The sequence below is a fragment of the Budorcas taxicolor genome, chromosome 16 (assembly GCF_023091745.1).
Source record: "Budorcas taxicolor isolate Tak-1 chromosome 16, Takin1.1, whole genome shotgun sequence".
Classification (NCBI taxonomy): Eukaryota; Metazoa; Chordata; class Mammalia; order Artiodactyla; family Bovidae; genus Budorcas; species Budorcas taxicolor.
The window spans coordinates 68,905,668-68,927,515 of NC_068925.1; the positions used below are offsets into that span (position 1 = coordinate 68,905,668).

At 38.7% G+C, this 21,848-nt stretch overlaps 1 protein-coding gene across 1 annotated transcript in view; it reads left to right on the top strand.

Annotated features, from left to right (window-relative positions):
* Nucleotides 1-21,848, top strand: part of PLA2G4A (phospholipase A2 group IVA) — a 217,736-nt gene that overhangs the window by 128,276 nt on the left and 67,612 nt on the right. The window contains exons 5-6 of the mRNA XM_052653583.1: nt 9,892-9,929; nt 12,268-12,409. Of these exons, the coding sequence (XP_052509543.1) occupies nt 9,892-9,929; nt 12,268-12,409 (180 nt within the window). The remainder of the gene's footprint in view (nt 1-9,891; nt 9,930-12,267; nt 12,410-21,848) is intronic.

The window sequence follows — 21,848 nt, forward strand, 5'->3', positions numbered from 1 at the left end:
ATTTCTCCTGGCAATCTTGATTCCAGCTTATGCTTCTTCCAGCCCAGTGTTTCTCATGATGTACTCTACATATAGGTTATATAAGCAGGGTGACAATATACAGCCTTGACGTATTCCTTTTCCTCTTTGGAACCAGTCTGTTGTTTCATGTCCAGTTCTAACTGTTGCTTCCTGACCTGCATGCTGGTTTCTCAAGAGACAGGTCAGATGGTCTGGTATTCCATCTCTTTCAGAATTTTCCACAGCTTATTGTGATCCACACAATCAAAGGCTTTGGCATAGTCAATAAAGCAGAAATAGATATTTTTTTGGAACTCTCTTGCTTTTTCATGATCCAGCGGATGTCGGCAATTTGATCTCTGGTTCCTCTGCCTTTTCTAAAACCTGCTTAAACATCTGGAAGTTCATGGTTCACGTACTGCTGAAGCCTGGCTTGGAGAATTTTGAGAATTACTTATATTTATATAATTTTTTATGAAATATGATTATATATTAGTTTATACATTAAGTATATAACACTACATATAAAATGTGCTCAGTCATGTCCAACTCTTTGAGGCCCCATGGACTGTAGCCCGCCAGGCTCCTTTGCCCATGGAATTTTACGGACAAGAATACTGGAGTGGGGTGCCATTTCTTACTCCAGGGGATCTGCCCAACCCAGGTATTGAACCCATGTTTCTTGTATCTCCTGCATTGTCAGGCAGATTATTTACCACTAGAGCCACCTGGGAAGCCCACATATAAAATATATAACAATAATTAAGTATAGAAATATATATAATACTCAGACAGATTCCCCGGGGCTTAGAGGGTAAAGTGTCCACCTGTAATGCGGGAGACCCAGGTTCAATCTCTGAGTCTGGAAGATCCCCTGGAGAAGGAAATGGCAACCCACTCCAGTACTCTTGCCTGGAAAATCCCATGGATGGAAGAGCCTGGGAGGCTGCAGTCCGTGGGGTCACGAAGGGTCAGACATGACTGAGCGACTTCACTTTACTTCACATAGATTATCCATCCGTACATATAATACTTAGTGCCTCATACATGTGTGTGTGCCTATTAAGCAGTATATAAATGTTTGTAAAGAGCTGAATTTCAGTAGGCAGAGAAGCAGTTATGAGCATTCTAGTTTCTCGTAGAAACTGCCAAGGCATGGAGTCTTGAAAAAAGAAAGCAAGCTGAGGCATGACAAGTTACACAGCTTGGCAAGTACATGCTGGTAGGCAGTGGGTAGAGTTAGAGGTGGTTAAAGGCTAACATTACCTAGGCATGTTACTAAGGTCAGTTCTCAGCAGACCCTTGTTGAGGGCTTTGTAAGCACGATGGGCCTTTCTGAAATGGAACGTTTTTTCCTGCTCTTCAGTCTGTGACTCAAAGATTGATTTTAAGAGCGGAAACTGTAGGAATACATGCATTACCTCTCCTGTCATTTCCTATGCTCAGTTGTGTGGCTGCAGGCTCTGAAAAAGACTTTCTGCATTCCTGAATTTTGAGTAGCTTATATAATTATTTTCTTTAACGTGCTTGGAAAAACAGTTGGCCAAGCAACTTTTTTTCATTACACCATTCTTGAGTCCTTTGTAGTTTCAATCTGAATGAGAGTTCTTTTTTTGTAAATTAATTAATTTATTTCTTAAAATTTATTTCTTTATTTTTGGCAGCGCTGGGTCTTTGTTGCTGCCAGCTAGCTTTTCTGTAGTTGCAGCGAGCAGGGGCTAGTCTCTAATTCTGATGTGCAGGCTTCTCATTGTCGGGGCTTCTCTTGTTGCTGAGCACGGGCTCTAGGAGTGTGCGCTCTCTAGCATGGCCTCAGGAGTTGTGGCACGTAGGCTTGGTTGCTCTGAGGCATATGGAATCTTCCCAGTCCAGGGCTGGAACCTGCACCTGTTGCATTGGAAGCAACGAGTCTCAACCACTGGACCACCAGGGAAAGTCCCTCCATTAACTTATTTCTAGATGCTTTTTAATTCATGAATTTCTATGCACTAGAAAGAATGTCTTGTTTATCATTTGACTATTTTTACCCAGAAGTTTTTAATGCTTCCCATTTACAGATATGGAGAATGATAATGTAATAATTAAAATCTAATGATAATGTAATAATGATATCTAATGAAAATGATAATGTAATAACTAAAAAAATCTTTTTTATGCATCTTTAAAGTATTTACCTAGCCATAGCTTATTTTTTAATATGAGAATCTGAGTCTTTACAGTGTACCTAAAACTTTGTTTAATATCAGGAAAGCTATCAAAAGTTTCATTTTCAAAGAACTAACAGTTTGTTTGGAGAAGGAGTAAGCATTCATGATAGGCTGATAAGTAATAGAATAAGTAGTCTCATGACGCATCTATTCATTGATTGACTTATTCAACACTGAATGTGTTCCAGGGAATATTCCAGGTGATGGGCAGACAGCAGAGGACATGGTGGATGATGGTTCCCAGGGAGCTTGCATGTTGATGGGGAAAGTAAATAGGCACCAAGAAGCAAAAGGATAATCAACATAACATCAGCCAGTGATAAATGCTATTGGGGAAAATAAAATAGAGGGGTGTGATAGAGAACAGTTGGTGGGCAATGGAGTTTATATAACCAAAAAAGGCCTTTCAAAGGTATTAGTGTTTTCTTCAAATTTTCTTTTCAAAATTTTCAAGCATATGCAACATTGAAATATTTTCACATTGGATACCCATATAAATGCTACCTAGATTCTACAATTAACATTTTATTCTATTTGCTTTTCACATATCTTTCTATCTGTCCATCCATCAAACCATCTAGATACATACTTATGTATGTATGTGTATATATATATATTTTGTGGCTATAATAAGGCTTGTGAGATCTTAGTTCCCTGACTGGGGATCAAATCCAGCCTCTTACAGTGAAACTATGGTGTCCTAACCACTGAGCATCCAGGAACGTCTCCATCTTGATACATTTGAAAACAAACTGCAGGTCAAGAGGGATGGGACATCCTTCAGTTAAAAAATAAATACATTTCTAATTAAAAAATAAAACAGACTGCAGACAACAGCCTGTTTCCTCCCTAAACACACTTCAGCACATCAGCAACTAGAGTTCAGGATTTATGAATTATAATTGCAAGTGCCAAATAAATCATGTAGACAATGTAGACAGTGAGAATTATTCATCCATTTATACATTTTGCAAATAACAATGGAGCACCTACTGTGTGAACAGCCTTTAGGCACTACCTATTCAGCAATACACAAACAAACAGGAATCCTTCCCCTCCTGGAACTCATATTCTATTGGATTGGCCAAAAAGTTTGTTTAGGTTAGTCCCATAACAGTGTACAGAAAACCCAAATGAACTTTTTGCCTAACCCAATACCTAGTAAGATAAATAAGTAAAGGATACTTATGTTGGATAGAGAGCTAACTAAATCAAGGAAGGAGGAGAGGGGAGTAGGCATATGTCTGTGAAGAGGGTTGCAAAGGCAGTTTCAAAACTGTGACTAAGAACAGCATCTGTGATGCTATCTGAAGGCAGAAGGCGCTCGGTGTGGGAAGGTCTTGAAGCAGAAGTTTGCCTGACTTGTTGAGAACAGCGAGAGGGAGAGCGTGGCTGGAGCACAGAGTCGCAGGGAGGGTGGCCAGCCGGAAACGAGGACGGGCCTGTGGCCACAGTGGACCCTTGTGGGTCAATGGTGGGGGCTTGCTCTTAAGGGAAGGATGCGGTTGGGTCACTGAAAGGTCAGAAGGCCATTCTGGTGGAGAGAAGAGCCCTGGGCCTTTGCTCACAGTTCCAGGACTAGAAAGGACAAGCATGTTCAGGAAGTGGCGTCTAGACGAGTGCTGGTGGAAGTCAGGGGGCGGGGTGGGCAGAGCATTCATGTGTGAAGGAAGAATAGGTACATGGAGATCAAACCTAAGCAGGGCTCAAATTCAAGATGAAATTCGAGTATTATCTTACTGATATCAGTGAGTCATGGAAGGTTTATGACCAAGTCATGGGGGAGTTTAGAGCAAACAGGATTTGGCTTTTTCCTCAGAAGTATTACTAAGTCAAAAGTTGGTAGGTAAAGATATAGAATGTTTGATATTGAGAACAAGAAGGTTCATACAGCTTTAACAGACTAGCTCTGTTGAAAGTGGCAGGTATAGATGTGAGAAATACAGGGTGACATGAGCAAACAATAAGTGTGGCATTAGCTTTAATGTGTCAGGAAACGGAGAATGGAATGGGTCAGTGACAGTGAGAATCAACTGAAGTTGGAAAGCTGGAAGTTTTCCAGCTTTTCCTGAGGCTATGATTTATCATTCAATTCAATTTTAGAATGCTCTCTCTCTCTTTTTTTCTTTTTTTTTTTTTTGAGGAGAAAACCAATTTGAGCCCACAGTTTTGTTTCCCAGCTACCACTCATAAAATCTGGGTTAGGCTGTGCTTGTTGGAATCATAAGTTTGGAGACAGTCAGAGTTGTCTTGCGAGCGAGACTGGTGAGACGTGCAGCTTTTCAGACCCTAGGCTCAGAGTCAGACAGACAGCCGTCTGGGTTGGAATCATGATTTGGCTACTTATTCACTGTGTGATGTTGGATGATTTTTTTTTTTTCTTTCAGCCATGCATTTCTATTTGTGAAGCAGAGTTATATGTAGTACCTACCTCTAAAGGTTGTGGTTATGGGTAAATGAGTTAATAGATGGAAAGTTTTAGAGCAGTGCCTGGCTCACTAAGCACCAAATAAATATTAAATATTCTCATTATAATTATACTGGCTGGATTGAAGTATTTGTCAAGTGCTTCATGAACCTGACTTAACTATTACACTTGCTGATTTTACTTACTGACCGAAATGAACTTCTTTATATACAGGTAGAGACTGTACATTTAGTGATCATTGTTTCAACCCAGTTCAGAATCAAAAATGCTCTAGTCACCCATTACTGAATATATCAAGTGTGACATTTGTTGCAGTATCCAATTTTTAAGTGGAAAGATAGGGTTTCTTCTGAGTTTAATATGTTTTGTGTAAGCAAAATCACCCACTTCAAGAAAATCATGAACATGCTAAGGTTTTGAAGTTAGATGGGTAAAAATTACACTTAATTCTCTAGATGAATCTTTATCTTGGCCAATACTCTGAGGAATGTAGTCTTGGATTTCCCGCTGTATGGTGTTTCAATTGGACATATTTATTTAGAAGTTAGTGTTATTGTTTTAAAATAGCCATATCTCATGGTTTCTGTGGTATCTTAACTTTGACTGAATGTTTCCTTTGGTTATTGTGCATTCCTGATTGTGACTTGAAAATGAATGAGAGAGTCCTATAGAAAAGATAGTGACAAAATTAAGAAAAGGTAGTTTTGATGGTGAGTTAGTATCAGAATGATTGCATTGGAAAACTATGTATTGATATGTGAAGGCAAAGACTATGATTTAGCACAGTGAGTGAGACGGAGCAGACTTTGGAGGGAAAGCAAGAGAAATCTATAATTTTGTGGGAATTTGGGAGATCTTCAGCTAAGATGTGAATGCCATTGTATTAACACAGGACAGAGTTCAGACAAAGGTCAAACAATTCCTGACTTTATGAGAGAACGCATTTGTATTTTGGCGTCCTAGCAATGAAAACTTGCATGAATCTATTTTGATACTTCTACAATTTATAACTTTTAAACGTCAGGGCATCTGAGAGTGCCCGTGCATCCTTGGGGTCCTCTTCTGGACCAAAGCTCCATCAAGGACTAGAACACTTTCAGTTACTTATCTGACCTGACAGGCATCAGATACTTTCCTTTTTGAAGGAATGGATAAATGAATGTGGGAAATTCAGGAAACCTGGAAAGTGCTCAGATGAGCATAATGAAAGTAAATGAAGTTTAAAAAAGAGAAACACTTAAGAGCATGAGAGATTCCCATTTGAAAAAGAGATAGTATTTTGGTTTCATAGTAGTGCCATAAGAAGTCTGATTTATTGTATGACAGCTGATGGTTACACAGTTCTTTCTGAATTTCCAATCTCCATGTTTAAAAAAAAAAGGGACGTTATGGAAAAAGAGACTGTTGTCAAATGTAAACAGGGAAACTGTGATAAAGTGAAACATGGCTACAGAAATAATAGTGTATTTTTTTGTCTTTCAAATCTTTTAAGACTGCCTGGGATATTTTGGGGGGTACAACTGCCCTGAATTCTTGGGTGATAGATTATATGATTCCTGGTAGTGAATGCAAATTTAATTTTATTAAGAAGCTATATTTGTTAGCAAGACTTACTGTGGTGATCCTACTGCAATATATACGGGCACCAAATCATTGTTATGTACCTGAAACTAATATAATGGTATATGGAATTACATCTCAATTAAAAAAATGTTAGTTTGCAGTGATATCGAAAGGTCATATGTATTTAAAAAGATGATTTTAGCAGCATATCATTCAATTTTAAACATGCAAAATTTATTTAGATGTGACTTGTATTGGTGATATTATAATTTCCCCTCTGTACCTGGATTGCCTACTTTTCTACATCTACATCCGATTCCTTCTTCATAGGATGAAGTTACAGTTTATGTAGACATGATTATTTGTAAAAATGACCCTTATTTGTTGATATAATTTTTTTGTTATCTTGCATAGGTCAGGTAAATGCAGATAAAGTAGAAAATATCATGTATTTCTCCTGAAAGATGTAATGATTATTGAGTCAACATGGTGATAAGCTGCTCTTTGTTTCTAACAAGGTGGGGAATGGGTAGATTGACTTAGGAGGGATCAGAATTCAAAATCAGTTTTATTGAAAGTAAAGTTTGTAAATACTGGAGTGTTATAATAAGTGATGGCATGGCATATTTGAAGAGCTCTTTACTAATACGATAGATTTTCAAATTACAATTTATTTGACTGTGTGCATCTTTTGGAAATAATTCTAAAGGACTTTCTTAATCCTGGGCACTGTGCTTATTTTATTCACTTTATTATTTCAAAATAACCCAGGAAGTTTGCAAGAGAATTAGTGGGTTAGATACTTTAAAAGTTATTTTTTAAGTCTGAAATGGCTTTAGAAAAATAGTTTCTCGCCTATAGTTCCCCTCCCCTGCTTGCCCCAACTGAACATCTTCCATTATAAGCATCTAAAACTGTTTTACACTGTGAAATTCAAAGAAGAGATTGTTGTTTATCCCTAGAGCATGCAGTGGGTATAGCCTGCTTTTTATATTAGTAATTCCTAGAAGAGGTGGACTTCTCATTGTCCTGGCTAAGTGTATTTTGGGGTTGAGGAGCCCAGGGAGATTTGACCACCTTTCCTTTTAATAGCCTTGACAATGCAAGCAACCAGGAAGAGGGTGATGCGGAACTGCTTCATGCGATGTGTGGGAAGGAGTTTTCAATAGTTGTTTAATGCCTCACAGGAAGTACATATTTTTGTGGCTGTTTTATCTGTAATGATACGTTCCAGGTGAAAGATGCAGAGAGATTGTGAATGTCCATCTTCATAGCATGTCTGAACACAGAGCATCAAAAAGGAGAATTTAAAATTTCCTCCAGGTTGTGGCTGGTCCTCTGGGGCAACAGATGGAAGTAAGGACCCGAATCCACTTGACAAGAACCATGGCAGCACCTTCTATAATACTCCAAATTTCAGAAAAATCATGTCTTCTCTTCTCTTCGCCTGCCTTCATTTAAAGAGTCTTATCAGCCTGTCTAGGATCACGAGTGTCTTAGCCAAGAAATGTTGCATTTGGATGTAGAAGGGACATTCTCATGGAGAAAACAAATATGACCCTAAACATAGCAGTTAATTTTCTTTTTATTATTGTTGGGACAAGTAGGCATTAGATATATTCAGGCATCAGATGTTTTTAAATGTAAAATACTTAGAGAGCTACCAGTTGAGAAGCCAGCTTTTTCCCACTTTCTGTCATGAGGTGGCATATTGAAATGGGAAGCCCATTCCAACTTAGAATTTTTCCATGAGTTAGAAAACTCCATATTGTAATCTTGTTCTTTTAATTTCCATTCTTTCTTGGGGCTTTTGCCTTTTATAGATAAAAACAGTAAATCTAGTCTCATTTTAATACCAGTTTTCATGTATTTTTTTTTTTTAACAAGCAGACCGTGTTTTATCCACTTGTTTTTCTTACTGAATATCTGAAAAAGTAACCTCACTCAGTGTAAAATGTTTTCCAAGCCCCTCTTTGGAAATGACTCCATTTGAAATGTGGAAATAGAACTGTGCTGAAATGCGGTCTGAGCAGTGCTTTCCTTGATAGAATGCACAGCAATTACACAAATTGTTTAGAAGCCAATCACCTTTTTGACTTAAAACTGAACTATAATTTATCTAGGCATGAATAATTCCATTTGTACTGGGATTCTTGATTATTTTATCAACTTAAAAGTAATACTGAATATTCATAGAATTCCTTATGAGAACTGCTGTGTGGGTGGGACCAGCCTATGATTTTTTCCTCTAGTAGCAGTGAAATATTTCTTGACAGGAAATGATGCTTTATATGCTCCTCTTCCACGCACACATGCACAGTAATTCAACAGATACTTATTGATTGTGTGTTTATGCCAAACACTGTGCAATAAACTTGTAATAGAGACCTACTTAAGACAGAGCTTACAGTCTAGTGGGAGAGGCAAATTTTTATACAGATAATTTCCATGCCTTTTTCTTACTCATAAAATTCGGTACTGAGAATTATCCATGAGATTATTTCAACATTTGGAAAGCTCCGTCTAGTTTGTTTTATTCCATCTCCTGAAACCAAAAAAAGAAAAAGTCAATAGTCTGCAGCATTTTATGCTGGCTCAAAAAATATCCTCTTCCCATGTTAAGAGGCATATCCTGGTTCTGTTCTATTTGAAGGTATTCAACACATTCATTCAAACTATTTTCTTAAAATAACTGATGTAATACAAATAATAGCACCATCTTACAATTGTGCAGCAAACTTTGAAACATGTTCTCATTTGGTTCTTGTAACAATCTAAAGTTACATAGTTTATCACTAATGGCTGGCATAATATTGAGAAGGTCTTTCTATACAATATATTTATAGTCTCTGGAAAGACATTTTTTAATACCCCTTTTCCCTGTGGATGTTAGTCATTCTTTTCTTCATTAAACCCAAATCGGCCTGTTGGAAGGATAGAGTCCTCCCATAAGTTTGGTTGGTTCACACAGTATTGAAAAAATAAAAACTTGAGCCCCACATCCCATTTCAGATGTTTCTTACACTGACCACAGTTGGCTGGCCCCTAGGTCTTGCTGTCCACTTTGGACAGGTATTCTGTTTCTGGTTTACTACAGCGTACATTTGTCACAAATGCGCAAATGTGACTTTTCATCCAGGTTTTCTTTAACTTTGGCCCCTGATTTTGCGGCCTGGGGATAGCCCCTAAATAATGGTACACATCTCTGTAGTTTTAAATCTTAGGAAATTTTTATGATTTTTGAAAAATGATTTTTAAATTCACTGCTTTTTTTTTTATGAAAGAGGATAACAACTCTATCAAGGCAATTCTTATGCTTGTTAAAATCACGTATAAGACTTCTCTGGTGGTCCAGTGGTAAAGACCCTGCCTTTCCACTGTAGGGACGAGGGTTCATGCCCTACAGTGGGATCCCTGTTCAGGGAACTGTGATCCCACATACCCCATGGCACAGCCAAAAAGTAAGAGAAAAAAATGACTATAAAGTAGGCCTATCTCATGAAAAAAACAGCAAAAAATTATTTATTGAAATATACCTGTAATTTAGGATCTTAAAAGAGCTATGGTACTTTTATTTTTACTATAGTTTTAGGTTAAAAGTCATCTGTCACTTAAAAATTATTTTGACTTTGTTTGCATTATAAATAACACACATCCATTTTATGACCTAACTAACTAATTTATCTGTTCTAGGTCACTGAAATGATTCTGGAAATGTCTCTTGAAGTTTGGTAAGTGCATTTATTTCATTGGATAGAAAATATTGTGAGTGATCCACAGATTTTAATTGTTAAAAATTATGCTTTTAATATATGAAGTAATTCTGACAGCTTTGAGTATCAAAAATGAGCACTAAATGTACTTTGCTTTTCTTTAGCTCTCTCCTAATAGCTACAGCATTAAAAAAAAAAACCTAGAAACTAATATTCTTTGCTTAAGTTTCCAGTAATTTAGTGGTTAAATCATAATTGCCAGAAGAAGAGCCTTTAGAAAGGGCCCTCCATCAAGTTAAATATATATTCCCATAGAAATAAATACAGCTATTGAAGCTGATTTTTCATGGTTGATTCAGATGGATATTTAAAACCATGAAAGTGAACATACACAGAAAACTGTAAGAGGAAACACTGAAAATTGAGACTGCCTTTGTTCATAAAGATCAGCCGGAAAACAAATGATGAAGTTCCACAATATGTGTTGTGCTTTCAAAGTGGCCTCCAATAATGAATGTTGGAAATCCAATTTATTCATTTTCAAATGGTGAGCCTTAGGGGAGTCAGGCCTGCCTTGAGAATAAGTTCATCTCTGATCTAAGACTGAGGTCAATAGATGCTGCCTTCTTCAAGCTCTCCGCATCTCTTTGAAGTGGGTTTTTACCAAAGTTCCTAATACACACTTTGTTTACATGGACACCACAGAATTAGTGTAACATTTTATATCGTATAATTTGCTAAATGAATGAGTATGGATACATTGACATTGGGTTTATATATTTTTCTTATTTTGATCCCTGGATAATGTTGATTCAACTTAGAGAACTATTACATAAGTTACTGCTGCCCTTCAGTAAATAATCAGGATGTATCAAAGGACAGCTTTTTTACTTCTGTTATTTTGCATTATATCTATTCTCACTTGTAAGTGATATATTTTGGCATGAGATTAGAAATATTTTTGTTACTTGACTATGAAAGTAATGCTATTCATTTTAATGGGAAATGGTCTCCATTGGTGTAATTAATACACTATTAGCTTTAGCAAAGCAGAATTATCAAAAATAATGTAGGAAAAAAACCGCAGCTAAATAGTATACATAGGTCTAGAAGCAATTTACTATAGCGGACTCGATGGTCGTGAGTCTGGGTGAACTCCGGGAGATGGTGATGGACAGGGAGGCCTGGCGTGCTGCGATTCATGGGGTCGCAAAGAGTCGGACACGACTGAGCGACTGAACTGAACTGAACTGAACTGAAAGTTTAATTAAACTCTAGTTTTACGTGTTAATTTGTCTTGATTCTAAAATGAAATGCTCTTTAAAGAAAAATTCAGTTTTTATGGAATGTCTTCAATTAAATAAAAAATAAAATCAGGAAAGAAATGAATTAGAGAGCTTAAAGATGGTACAGAAGATATGAACCATACCTCTGTTACTATATTTGCCAAATTATTCAAAATGTTTTGAATTTTCTTTTACATATTTTCATACTGATATCTTCTAAACATCTATGTTCATTGCTTTATTTGTAGATCTTTTAAAAATCATGCTTCTTGTGCTTAATGTAAAATAATGATCAGTATAGTATGTTACAAGGAACGTGAGTTGTAGAATGAGAAGTCCTGGATTTAAGTATCTGCTTGCTAATTTTGCTAATGGCTGAAATATTTCTAATCACTTTTTTACTTATTTGTAAAATAAAAGTACTTTATAAGTATATCTGTTGTGACAATTTAATGAGATGTTCTTTCTAAAGAGCATGTCTTACCAGAAACTTTTCCACGTTTGTGGTAATACTGCTTATAGTAGTTAAAAAAATGGACATAACACCAATACTTATGGATACATAAATTGTGTAATAATCACATAATGAAAATGCCACAGAGTAGTAAAGATATTTGAATTAATTCTACTTATAAACACAAATGAATCCTCAAAAAAAGTTCAATGGAGAAAGTGATTTGCCGAATACCTCTGGTTGATAGCATTTACACAAAATATTAAAAACCTATAAAATGACTCTATATTATTTAGAACTAAATGTATAATGTAAAATTATAAATAAGTACATCAGAAAAAGAAAGAGCAAGTTTAAAGTAGTGGACGGATGTTACCTGTGTTACCTGTGAGGAACAGAAGAGGAGATAAAACTGAGGAGTGTCCCTTGGATGTTTCTGTGATAAGATGCAGTGGCATCGTTTTATAATTTCATTTCAGATCCCCTCCTAGGAAACGGCTTGAGGGAAGAAGTGAGAACGTATCAGTGTAGTTACGCGGGCTTGTGGGAACTGGATGATGTATAACAAGGCTGTAGACTTGAGGACATTAGTTCATTATCTCTGTTTTATATGCAGTTCATCCCCAGACCTCCGATTTAGTATGGCTCTGTGTGACCAGGAGAAAGCTTTCAGACAACAAAGAAAGGAAAACATAAAGGAAAACATGAAGAAACTGCTGGGCCCGAAGAATAGTGAAGGCTTGCATTCTACACGTGATGTGAGTTGGAAGTTTTTCAAAATGGTTTTGCAGTTTAATAACAATTTTGCTTGTGCTTTCTCTCAAATTGCTCTCAAATGTGAAGATATTGAGACTGAGTATTATTTCTCTATCTTTCTAAGGTAAGGTGAGTGTTTCATAAATGGAAACTCTTTGAGGAAGATCATTACAAGGACTGCCCATATTTGTTAGTATTTATCAGATGTAATTTTTAAAAGAGGCATAGGCATACTGATGCACAAACAAGATGTTCATTTCATTTGTAGGAAAAGTTTAACCTGTAAACGGGTCATTGAATTCATTTTAATACAAACTAAGATTAAATAATTGTCAAAATTATCATTATGGAGCCAGAACAAAATGTTATAAATCTTAATGACAACAACAAACAAAATTTTTTTCTTAAAAGACATGAATAAAGGAGATAAAAGGAAATGTTTCAAATTATTACTATTTCATATCAGGGAGTGAAAAGATATCCAAAGTTGGCCAGGTAGTTAAAACAATGATCTCCACATGTGAATATTTTTCATGATTCTAATTATAAAGAGATGTTAAAATTTAAAAAGTTTGTCAACGAATATTGAAAGTACAATCCTTCAATTGTGCTTTAACTCCTTTTTCTTCCCTTAAATTCCAGCAAAGTAAGTGGCATTTATTTTATTCAGTAACATATTATATAATCCAGTTTTTGTCTGTTTATCTACTTACCCCTTCTCTGATTTATGTATGTATGTATGTATCTACCTGCCTACCTACCTATCTACCTATCCATCCGTCCATCTACCCATCCATCCATCTATTGGTCTATTCTTCTTTCTGAAATCTACAAAATAAATTTCTGCCATGGTTAATAATTCTGTAATATATATTTTAAAGTTGCTAAGGGTAGATATTAAAAGTTTTTATCACAAGAAAAAAATTTATAACTATGTATAGGGATGAATATTAGCTAGACTTATTATGGTGATAATTTCACAATATATGCAAATAACAAATCATTATGTTGTACACCTAAAGCAGTTATAAGATATGTCAATCATACCTCAATGAAACAACATTTAAAAAGTGCTGTAGTAATGCTCATCAAATGATAATAATGGAATTTCTTCTTAATGGCATATCAGGTAATACTTTTTACTTGTTGCTTTGAGCTTTTCTGTTAATTGAATATTTTAGATGAATATACTTTACTTTTAGAAAGATATTAAATGCATGAAAGTGAAAGTTGCTCAGTTGTGTCTGACTCTTTGAGACCCCATGGACTGTATAGTCCGTGGAATTCTCCATGCCAGAATACTGGAGTGGGTAGCCTTTCCCTTCTCCAGCGGATCTTCCCAACCCAGGGACCCAACCCAGGTGTCCTGCGTTGCAGGTGGATTCTTTACCAGCTGAACAACAAGGGAAGCCCAAGAATACTGGAGTAGGTGGCTTTTTCCTTCTCCAGGGGACCTTCCTGACCCAGGTATTGAACTGGGGTCTCCTGCATTGCAGGCGGATTCTTTACCAACTGAGCTATTAGGAAAGCCCCTATTAAATGCATAAATCAATATATATCTATAAGCATGCATATTTATCCCCATGCATGTACTCACAGATCAGATATTCAAGATTATTGTAAATTAAGGACCAAATGCAATTGGAAACGAGAGAGAAATTCTGAATAAGGGGATCAGATGTGTACCTGTTCCATATGTGATGACAGAGTATCTACCTGTGTTTCTAGGTGAGTGTCGAGGTCAAAAGCCAGTCTGCTGATGCTGAAATGGCTTTGCTATGATAGGAGCAAACTGTAAGATAAGATGCTGCTGATTGGCAGTTTTTGCTAAAAGGAAGCTTGGAGGAGGAGCAAAACCTCCATGGATGTTTCTGTTTAAGAAAAAATGAGAGACTTCTCTTCAGTCCTTCATCTTGTGGTTGACTATTGTCTCAGTTAGCGTGACTTCCCTGGTGGCTTAGACGGTAAAGCATCCGCCTACAATGTGAGAGACCTGGGTTCGATCCCTGGGTTGGGCAGATCCCCTCGAGAAGGAAATGGCAACCCACTTCAGCATTCTTGCCTGGGAAATCCCACAGATGGAGGAGCCTAGTAGGCTACAGTCCAAGGGGTTGTGAAGAGTCAGACACAACTGAGTGACTTCACTTTTTTCACTTTTTATTGCCTCAGTTAATAAGTCCTTGAAGACACATCCTTGAGTACATATTACTCAGGAGTTTCTGGTTTCCTGGGATGTCTTTATGATCTTGTTTTCTACCTTTTTTCGGCAGTTCTACACCTTCTTTTTGTCCCCAGCCTTGTCCGACACTGTTATATCCTTGGAGCAGAGAAATGGTATTTCAAGTTATTTTTCTTTTCTGCCGTTTGTCATTCATTGAGACATTGTGCTAGGAACTGAAGGTGAACAAAGCTGAAATGGTTAATACCAGTCACTTTCCTTGGTGAGGTTTAAAGCCTCGCTGGAAAGAAAGACATTTAAGCAGAAAAAAAGTGATGGAAATGGGTATCTCTGTTAATTCATGGCTCTCAGCTTCATTTGGGAGACCCTTTCTGGCTGTCTCAGTGCTTCCTCACCTTGCTGCTTTCCATTTATTTGCAAATGGAATGAGAATGTTTCTTATTCCCGGCCGCTTATCCACCCTCTGGCTCCCTCACAATGGATAGACTTGCCTGCTAATCCGGGAAATTAAAAGTCATGAGATGATAAATCTTTCATTTCTTGCCAGAGGATTGACATATTCCATAGCCCAGGCTTAGCCTTTGCCACTTCCGTCTGAGTTCAGCAGAAGAAACCACACCTTTTCTTTCCAGTTCAGTCACCTCACACCACAGATAGGGATTGCAAACTCCGATTAGGAATCCCAACATAGCACCTTTCCAGTCCTCGCAGGACCACTCCCCACCTCTATTGTTGGCCTCGACCTCTGTGTGAACTTTTCCTATAAAAACATAACCATGCTCTAAACTCTGATACATTTAGGAAAAAAAAAAACAAAACAGAACCATAAAAATCCCCCTGGAACGGACATTCCCTTCTCTTTTCTGCTCTGCTTCTCTCCTTATCTTCACAAAATTTCCCAGTTTCCTACACAACCTCATTCTACTTCCTTGCTTCCCTCAGGCATCTGCCCTCATGACTCTACTGCAGCTGCGCCACTGTCCCCAGTACCAAGGAACACGTGCAAAAGGACCTTCTGGCCCTGCCTTACACCTGATTCCATAGCTGCAAATGACTCATGTTTTCTGCTATTTGAAACACTCACTCTCCTTCACTTACTGTCTTCTCTCTTTTTTAAAAATTAGTTTTTGTCGGAGCATAGACGCTTTACAATGTTGTGTTAGTGTCTGCTGTACAGCAAAATGAGTCAGCCATACATACACATCTATTCCCTCCCTTTGGGGCTTCCTTCCCATTCAGGTCATCACAGTGCGTTAAGCAGAGTTCCCTCTGCTCTCTGGGCTTCCCTGCTGGCTCAGATGGTAAAGAATCTGCCTGCCATGCAGGAGACCCTGGTTCCGCTCAGTAGGTTCTAATTCAGTTCAGTTCAGTTCAGTTGCTCAGTTGTGTCCGAGTTACCTATTTTATACATAGTATCAATAGGGTCTATGTGTCAATGCCAATCTCCCAGGTGTTCTCACCCTTTCTCCCCTTGGCACCACTGTATCTAGTGTCTTCTCTTTATTTTCATCGTGCCTATTTGGTTCCCTTTACCAGATCTTCTTTCTCGGCGCATTATTTGTGAGTTCTTCAAGACTCAGTCCCAAGCCCCTTTTCTCTTCATTCTGTACTTTTCTCTCTTCCATGTTTCACCCAGCACCTTTGGGATGAGATGGTGTTGTTTCTCAGTGACTTAGAACCTCCCTTGCGATCTTCAGACCTAAATATCGGTACCTCCTTTCGCTGATTCATTCACTTGTATTCCTCACACCTCACACTCAGCATATCTGAATCCGAACCTCAAATCCTCTCCTCCTTATAGTTCTACTGATGCTTGTCCTCCTTCTTTCCATTTTTTGTTCACACTGAAGTCTGAATGATCTTTCCAAAACACAAATATGATTTTATCAAACTCAAGCCTAAAATCCTTCCCCTGCTCTTAGGACTGGCCTCAAAGCATCTTTCCAGCTTCACATGTTGCTGTGCCTGCTGTCACTTCACTCGTGTCCAACTCTTTGCATCCCTGTGAACTGTAGCTCACAGGGCTCCTCTGTCCATGGGATTATCCCAGGCAAGAATCCTGGAGTGGGTTGCTGTGCCTTCCTCCAGGGGATCTTCCCAATCCAGGGATCTAACCTGTGTTTCTTATGTCTCCTGCATTGCCAGGTGGGTTCTTTACCACTAGCAGCACTTGGGAAGTAAAGTATACAGCGAAGTGTGGACTTCCCTGCTGATCTAGGTGGTTAAGACACCCACGTGCTTCTAGTTCATCCCCAATCCCCTCCACCCCCTCCACTGAGTACCTCTTGGCTCCAGATCTCACAGAACCCTTTCCCAGTTTGCATTCTCGTGTGCTCATTGGTGCTTCTGTCTGCCTTTGCCTCCCCCATCCCCCTCCCCCCACCCCACCCCCTCTTCAGGGAACTTACAGCCCCTCATTCTTGAATCAGATCACGTGTTACTCAAGCAGTTTTTGTCATTCGCTCCATCCTTCTGTCTCTCCCCCTGGGTCCAAGTTAGGTCTCTCAGTCATGTTCTTTTACAGCACAGATATGTACATTATCTTCTCTGGATTTCCCGCAATCAAACTTTTAAAATACTTGTACAAATTTTCATTTAATATCTGTTTTTTTTTTCCATTAGAATATAATTTTCATGAGGAGCAGAGCAGTGTCTGTGTTTTTCGCCTTTATATTCCCAGCACCAGCTCAGCTCCTAGCTTTTAGTAGGCCCTCAGTAAATGTGGTGTTGTAATGAAAACAGGAAGGAATGGGGCAAGGCACAACCTTTAAAGAATGACATAGCCATAAGGTATGACAAAAAAGAACCAACTAGGTTCAAGGTGGTCACACATTCGATTTCCAGTGGACCCTGAGCCTTATTATATGCTCATTGTAATAGTTAACTAAAGGATACACCAGCCAACACCACGACAGTTGTGAGGCTAACCATCAGAGGCCAAAAAGTGAACCATGACATCATTCCCGGAAATCTCTGCCCCTTCTCCCAGATAATTGGAATATTCCTCCCACTGATTAGCCTGATTAGTCAGCCCGTTAAAACTAACCACACTATTTTTCAGTGCTCTCTAGCTTTCTGAGATGGTTCATACTCGGTGGAGTGTATTTTTCTCTAAATAAATCCACTTCCGAACTATCACTTTGTGTCTCACTGATTTCTTTCACAGTGAGACATCAAGAACCTCAAATTCATCAGGAACAGTAAGTGTCAGGGCACAAATGTAGGCAGTGGTTTGGCATTTCAGCCAGGGGATGGGTTCACTAAAGAGAGAGAGCAGGGACTCATAACAGGAATATTTGATCAGTTTATTGGGAGGAGGGGGTTTCTTAGGTGGTGCTAGAGGTAAAGAACCCGCCTTCTGAGGCAGGAGCTTCAGGAGATGCAGGTTCAATCCCTGGGGTGGGAAGATCCCCTGGAGAAGGGAATGGCAACCCACTCCAGTATTCTTGCCTGGAGAATCCCATGGACAGAGGTACAGTCCGACTCTAACAAAGAGTCAGACGTGACTGAGTGACTAACACAGACTGGGGAGGAGACAGGTTTGGATGAAAAGATCTCAGTTTGAAGGGTTGAATTGAAAGTCTATGGGGCATGTTGCCACAAAAGTCCAGTGGCCTTTGGTCATGGGTTTTCCTTTTCAAAAGGAAAATTGCTGCCTCATCTCCTAGGCACTCCTGTTGTGAAAAAGAGTCTTTCTGGGAAAATGAAATTTGGCCTACTATTCATACATATTGACTTTTCTGCAGCAGATGGAGAATGAGGTAATTATGCTTTTCTCTGGGCTAGTCTTCAAAAATATTAAACTCATGTTTTTGGTAGTCATTCCTAGAATTAGAACTTTTGATGTTTTAGTTGAGATTTTTTTCTCTTGGCAGAAATCATCCACTTAGATGTATTCAGCACCACCCATTCCCATAACACAAGTATCATTTTCCTATTTTGTGTTTCTCCTGGGCCAAGGGCCTCTTAAGCTCCCATTTCCCTTGCTCCCTGCCAAGATCTTCACCTTCGATTCAGTACTGGCTAGGTGGCCTCCTGAAGGTTAAAGGAGCAGACTGCTATAGCAGTTTGTCTAAGACAGAACAGTCCTACTCAACATTGGTGCGGAGATGTTGCCTGTCTTGTTCCCAGTTTTCAACAAATATTTCGCAGCATTCAGTTTAGGATACCAATGTTGACTTAAAATGTAGAATGAATTTTGGCCGAAGGAATTTTGGGTCCCTTGCTTCTTCTCTGTGTTTCACTTGTAAAATAGAGACAATGTCTCTTATTCAACTAAAAGGATGAGTGTAAAGGCTTGTAAACCAGCCCAAACAATGTGTAAGGCACATCTTGGTTACTTAATACTATAGTAGCACTTAATACAATAGTAGCTATTAAACCAATATGTGGGTATTGCTGTTACATAACACCCCAGGGCAATGTCAAGTTCAATAAAACCTGAGCTTTCCTACTTGGATAATGCTGTGTTTAGTCATGCAGTCGTGTCTGACTCTTTGCGAGTCCATGGGCTGTAGCCCGCCAGGCTCGTCTGTCCGTGGAGATTCTCCAGGAAAGAATACTGGAGTGTGTTGCCATGCCCTCCTCCAGGGGATCTTCCCAACCCAGGGATCGAACCTGCATTGCAGGCGGATTCTTTAACATCTGAGCCACTTGAATAAGTCAAATAGTTAATGTTTCGAGTAACCCAAGAGTTTCTTCTCCTCAGCACTAAGACTTAAAAAAAAATTATTCTTGATAATAAGAAGTTCTAAAATGTATTGATTTTAGTCATTTGGATGAAAAGTTTCTGAAAAGCATCACTCTTTGCCCAGACTGAAATGGTTTAAATGCTCTCGTGTCTGCAGCCACTGCGATCAGCTGCCATTTCTCCAAGCTCTATGTATTCCCTAAATGTAATTTCTCCAAATCATCCCTTTCTCTTTCAACTTTGTTTTCATGGAATTAAAATCTGATAAATGAGCTTGTTGTTGGAACAGTGTCTCTGATGAATATAATTCCTCCATAAATAAAAAGGGCTGAGGTCTTTCCTGTGAGTAAGATCTGTGACACTTTGTGTGTGGGAATTTTTGTCGTATTTGGATTATTTAAAGGCCAGTTCTTTTAAATGTTCTTGTTCCAAAATAGCTTTTAATCAGATGAAGTTTCCAGATTAGAGTCTCTTATTTGAAGAGAAATGCTGCTTAACAGTTTTCATGTCCCCACATAACTGACTATAAAGAGAGCAAGAACTGGTTAGGGGACTCAGATTTGAAATTAAAATAGCAGAGAAATGAGAGAAGGAAAGTTGTTCCAACTTTCATGGAAGAATAAAGATGGAAATATTCCTTCTTAGGGCAGAATATAAGGAATACACAGACAGATAGCTTTGTATGGAAATAAGAGTATAAGTAGTCCTTAAGTAATATATTCTGTTATCTAGACTACTATTATGTACTTAAGTTTGTCAGATAAATTAAGTGAAAAACTAGAGAAAGAAAAGACTGTCTAGTGACAGAGGGGGAGAAAAAGCCAAATAGTTTCAAAGAAGGAGGTAATAAAAATCAACCTTGGGTTTTCAGCAACAATTTTTATTTCTTTGTTTATTCGATTTCCTGCATTAAGAATATTCTTCCTCTCATTTCCACCTTCATTATGACAATAGCACTTTCCTGTGTCAATTCCTATTCCTTTTAGTTGTAAACATGGTTGGACAATCAGTTGGAGCTCCCCTTAGCTAGTTTTGAATGGGGTCCAAAACAAGAGAAGGCTCTACAATAGGACTCAGTTAAGTTGTGAGCTGCTCTGCCCCGGCGGCCAGATCTGTTTGTATGTGTGGCAGATAGGAATGCTCTTTGCTGGCTGGGGTAGGTACTTGCAGATGGATTGCAGCACAGGCACCTTGGGTATAAGACCTTGCCATCCTCTTTGATTAACTACTATCCTTCGGAAAAGTAGCTTTTGGCCTGCTTACTGGGCCTTAGTAGAGATTGCATGCTTAACTATAGGTCACCAAGTTATCATGTGACCTCAGCTGGCTGTCATGTTACCTGACCCACCAAGCCATAAAGTTGGGTGTGCACAGATGCACTCCATCATACTAAAGAAAGAAGTTTTATACATGAAATCAGGCTGACCAGGCCCTGAAGATACACATAAATTCCATTAAGCGGTGGCCCAATTGCCCATGTGTCCCACTTTTGTTACCCTAACCTCTCTTTTCCATCCTGCATCCAGAGCCTCATAAGGGAGTCAGTTGACAAGAGGAAAGAACACTAGTTTCTTGTCACAGGTGATTTTGCAAATGTTTCGGTACCACCTGAAAGAGGACAGCTGCAGGACCCCAGTCCCTTTCTGAGATACCCTTGAAGGAAAGTTGTGAAGGGAAATCTTCCCAGAGGGCAGAGTTATAAGAGGGCACCTACTCTTTCATTTTGCTTGGGTGGGGAAGTGGCCAGACATGAAATTATATACTGATACATGGCCTGTGGCCAATTCTTGGGCTGCTTGGTTAGGGACTTTAAAAGAACACGATTAGAAAACTGATGACAAAAAAGGAAAAGATTGTACAGGGGGTGTATGAATTGATCTTTCCGAATGGATGGAAAATAGCTGTATCCTAGGTCTATGCCCACCAAAGAGTGGCCTTAGCAGAGAAGGATTTTATTAATGAAGTATATAAGATGAACTGTTTTGTGGATACCAGTCAGTTTCTTTCACAAGTCATCTCTGTCATCACCAATAAGATCATGAAAAAAGTGGCCATCATGGCAGGGATGGAGGTTAGGCTTGGATTCAGCAGTGTGGACTTCCATTTGCCAAGGCTGAACTGGCTACAGCAGCCGCTAAGTACTCAGTTGGCCAGCAGCAGAGACCAACACTGAGTCCCCAACATGGCATCGTTCCTATGGGTTGTCAGTGGTAGATTGATTACACCAGACTGCTGCCATCATGGAAAGAGCAATGTTCTGTGTTTACCTGAATAAACACTTATTCTGGATTCAAATTTGCCTTCCCTGTACTCAAGAATTTTGCCAAAACTACCATCTGTAGACATACAAAATGCCTTATTTACTGTCGTAATATTCCATACAGCATTGCTTCTGATCAAGGAAATCGCTTCTCAGCAAATGAAGTATGGCAATGAACCATGTCACGGAATTTACCTGCTTTGCCATCTTTTCCACCATCATGAAGTAGCTGCTTTGATGGAATGCTAGAATATACCTTTTGAAGATTCAGTTACAGTGCCAGCTCAGTGGCAGTACCTTGCAGACCTGGAA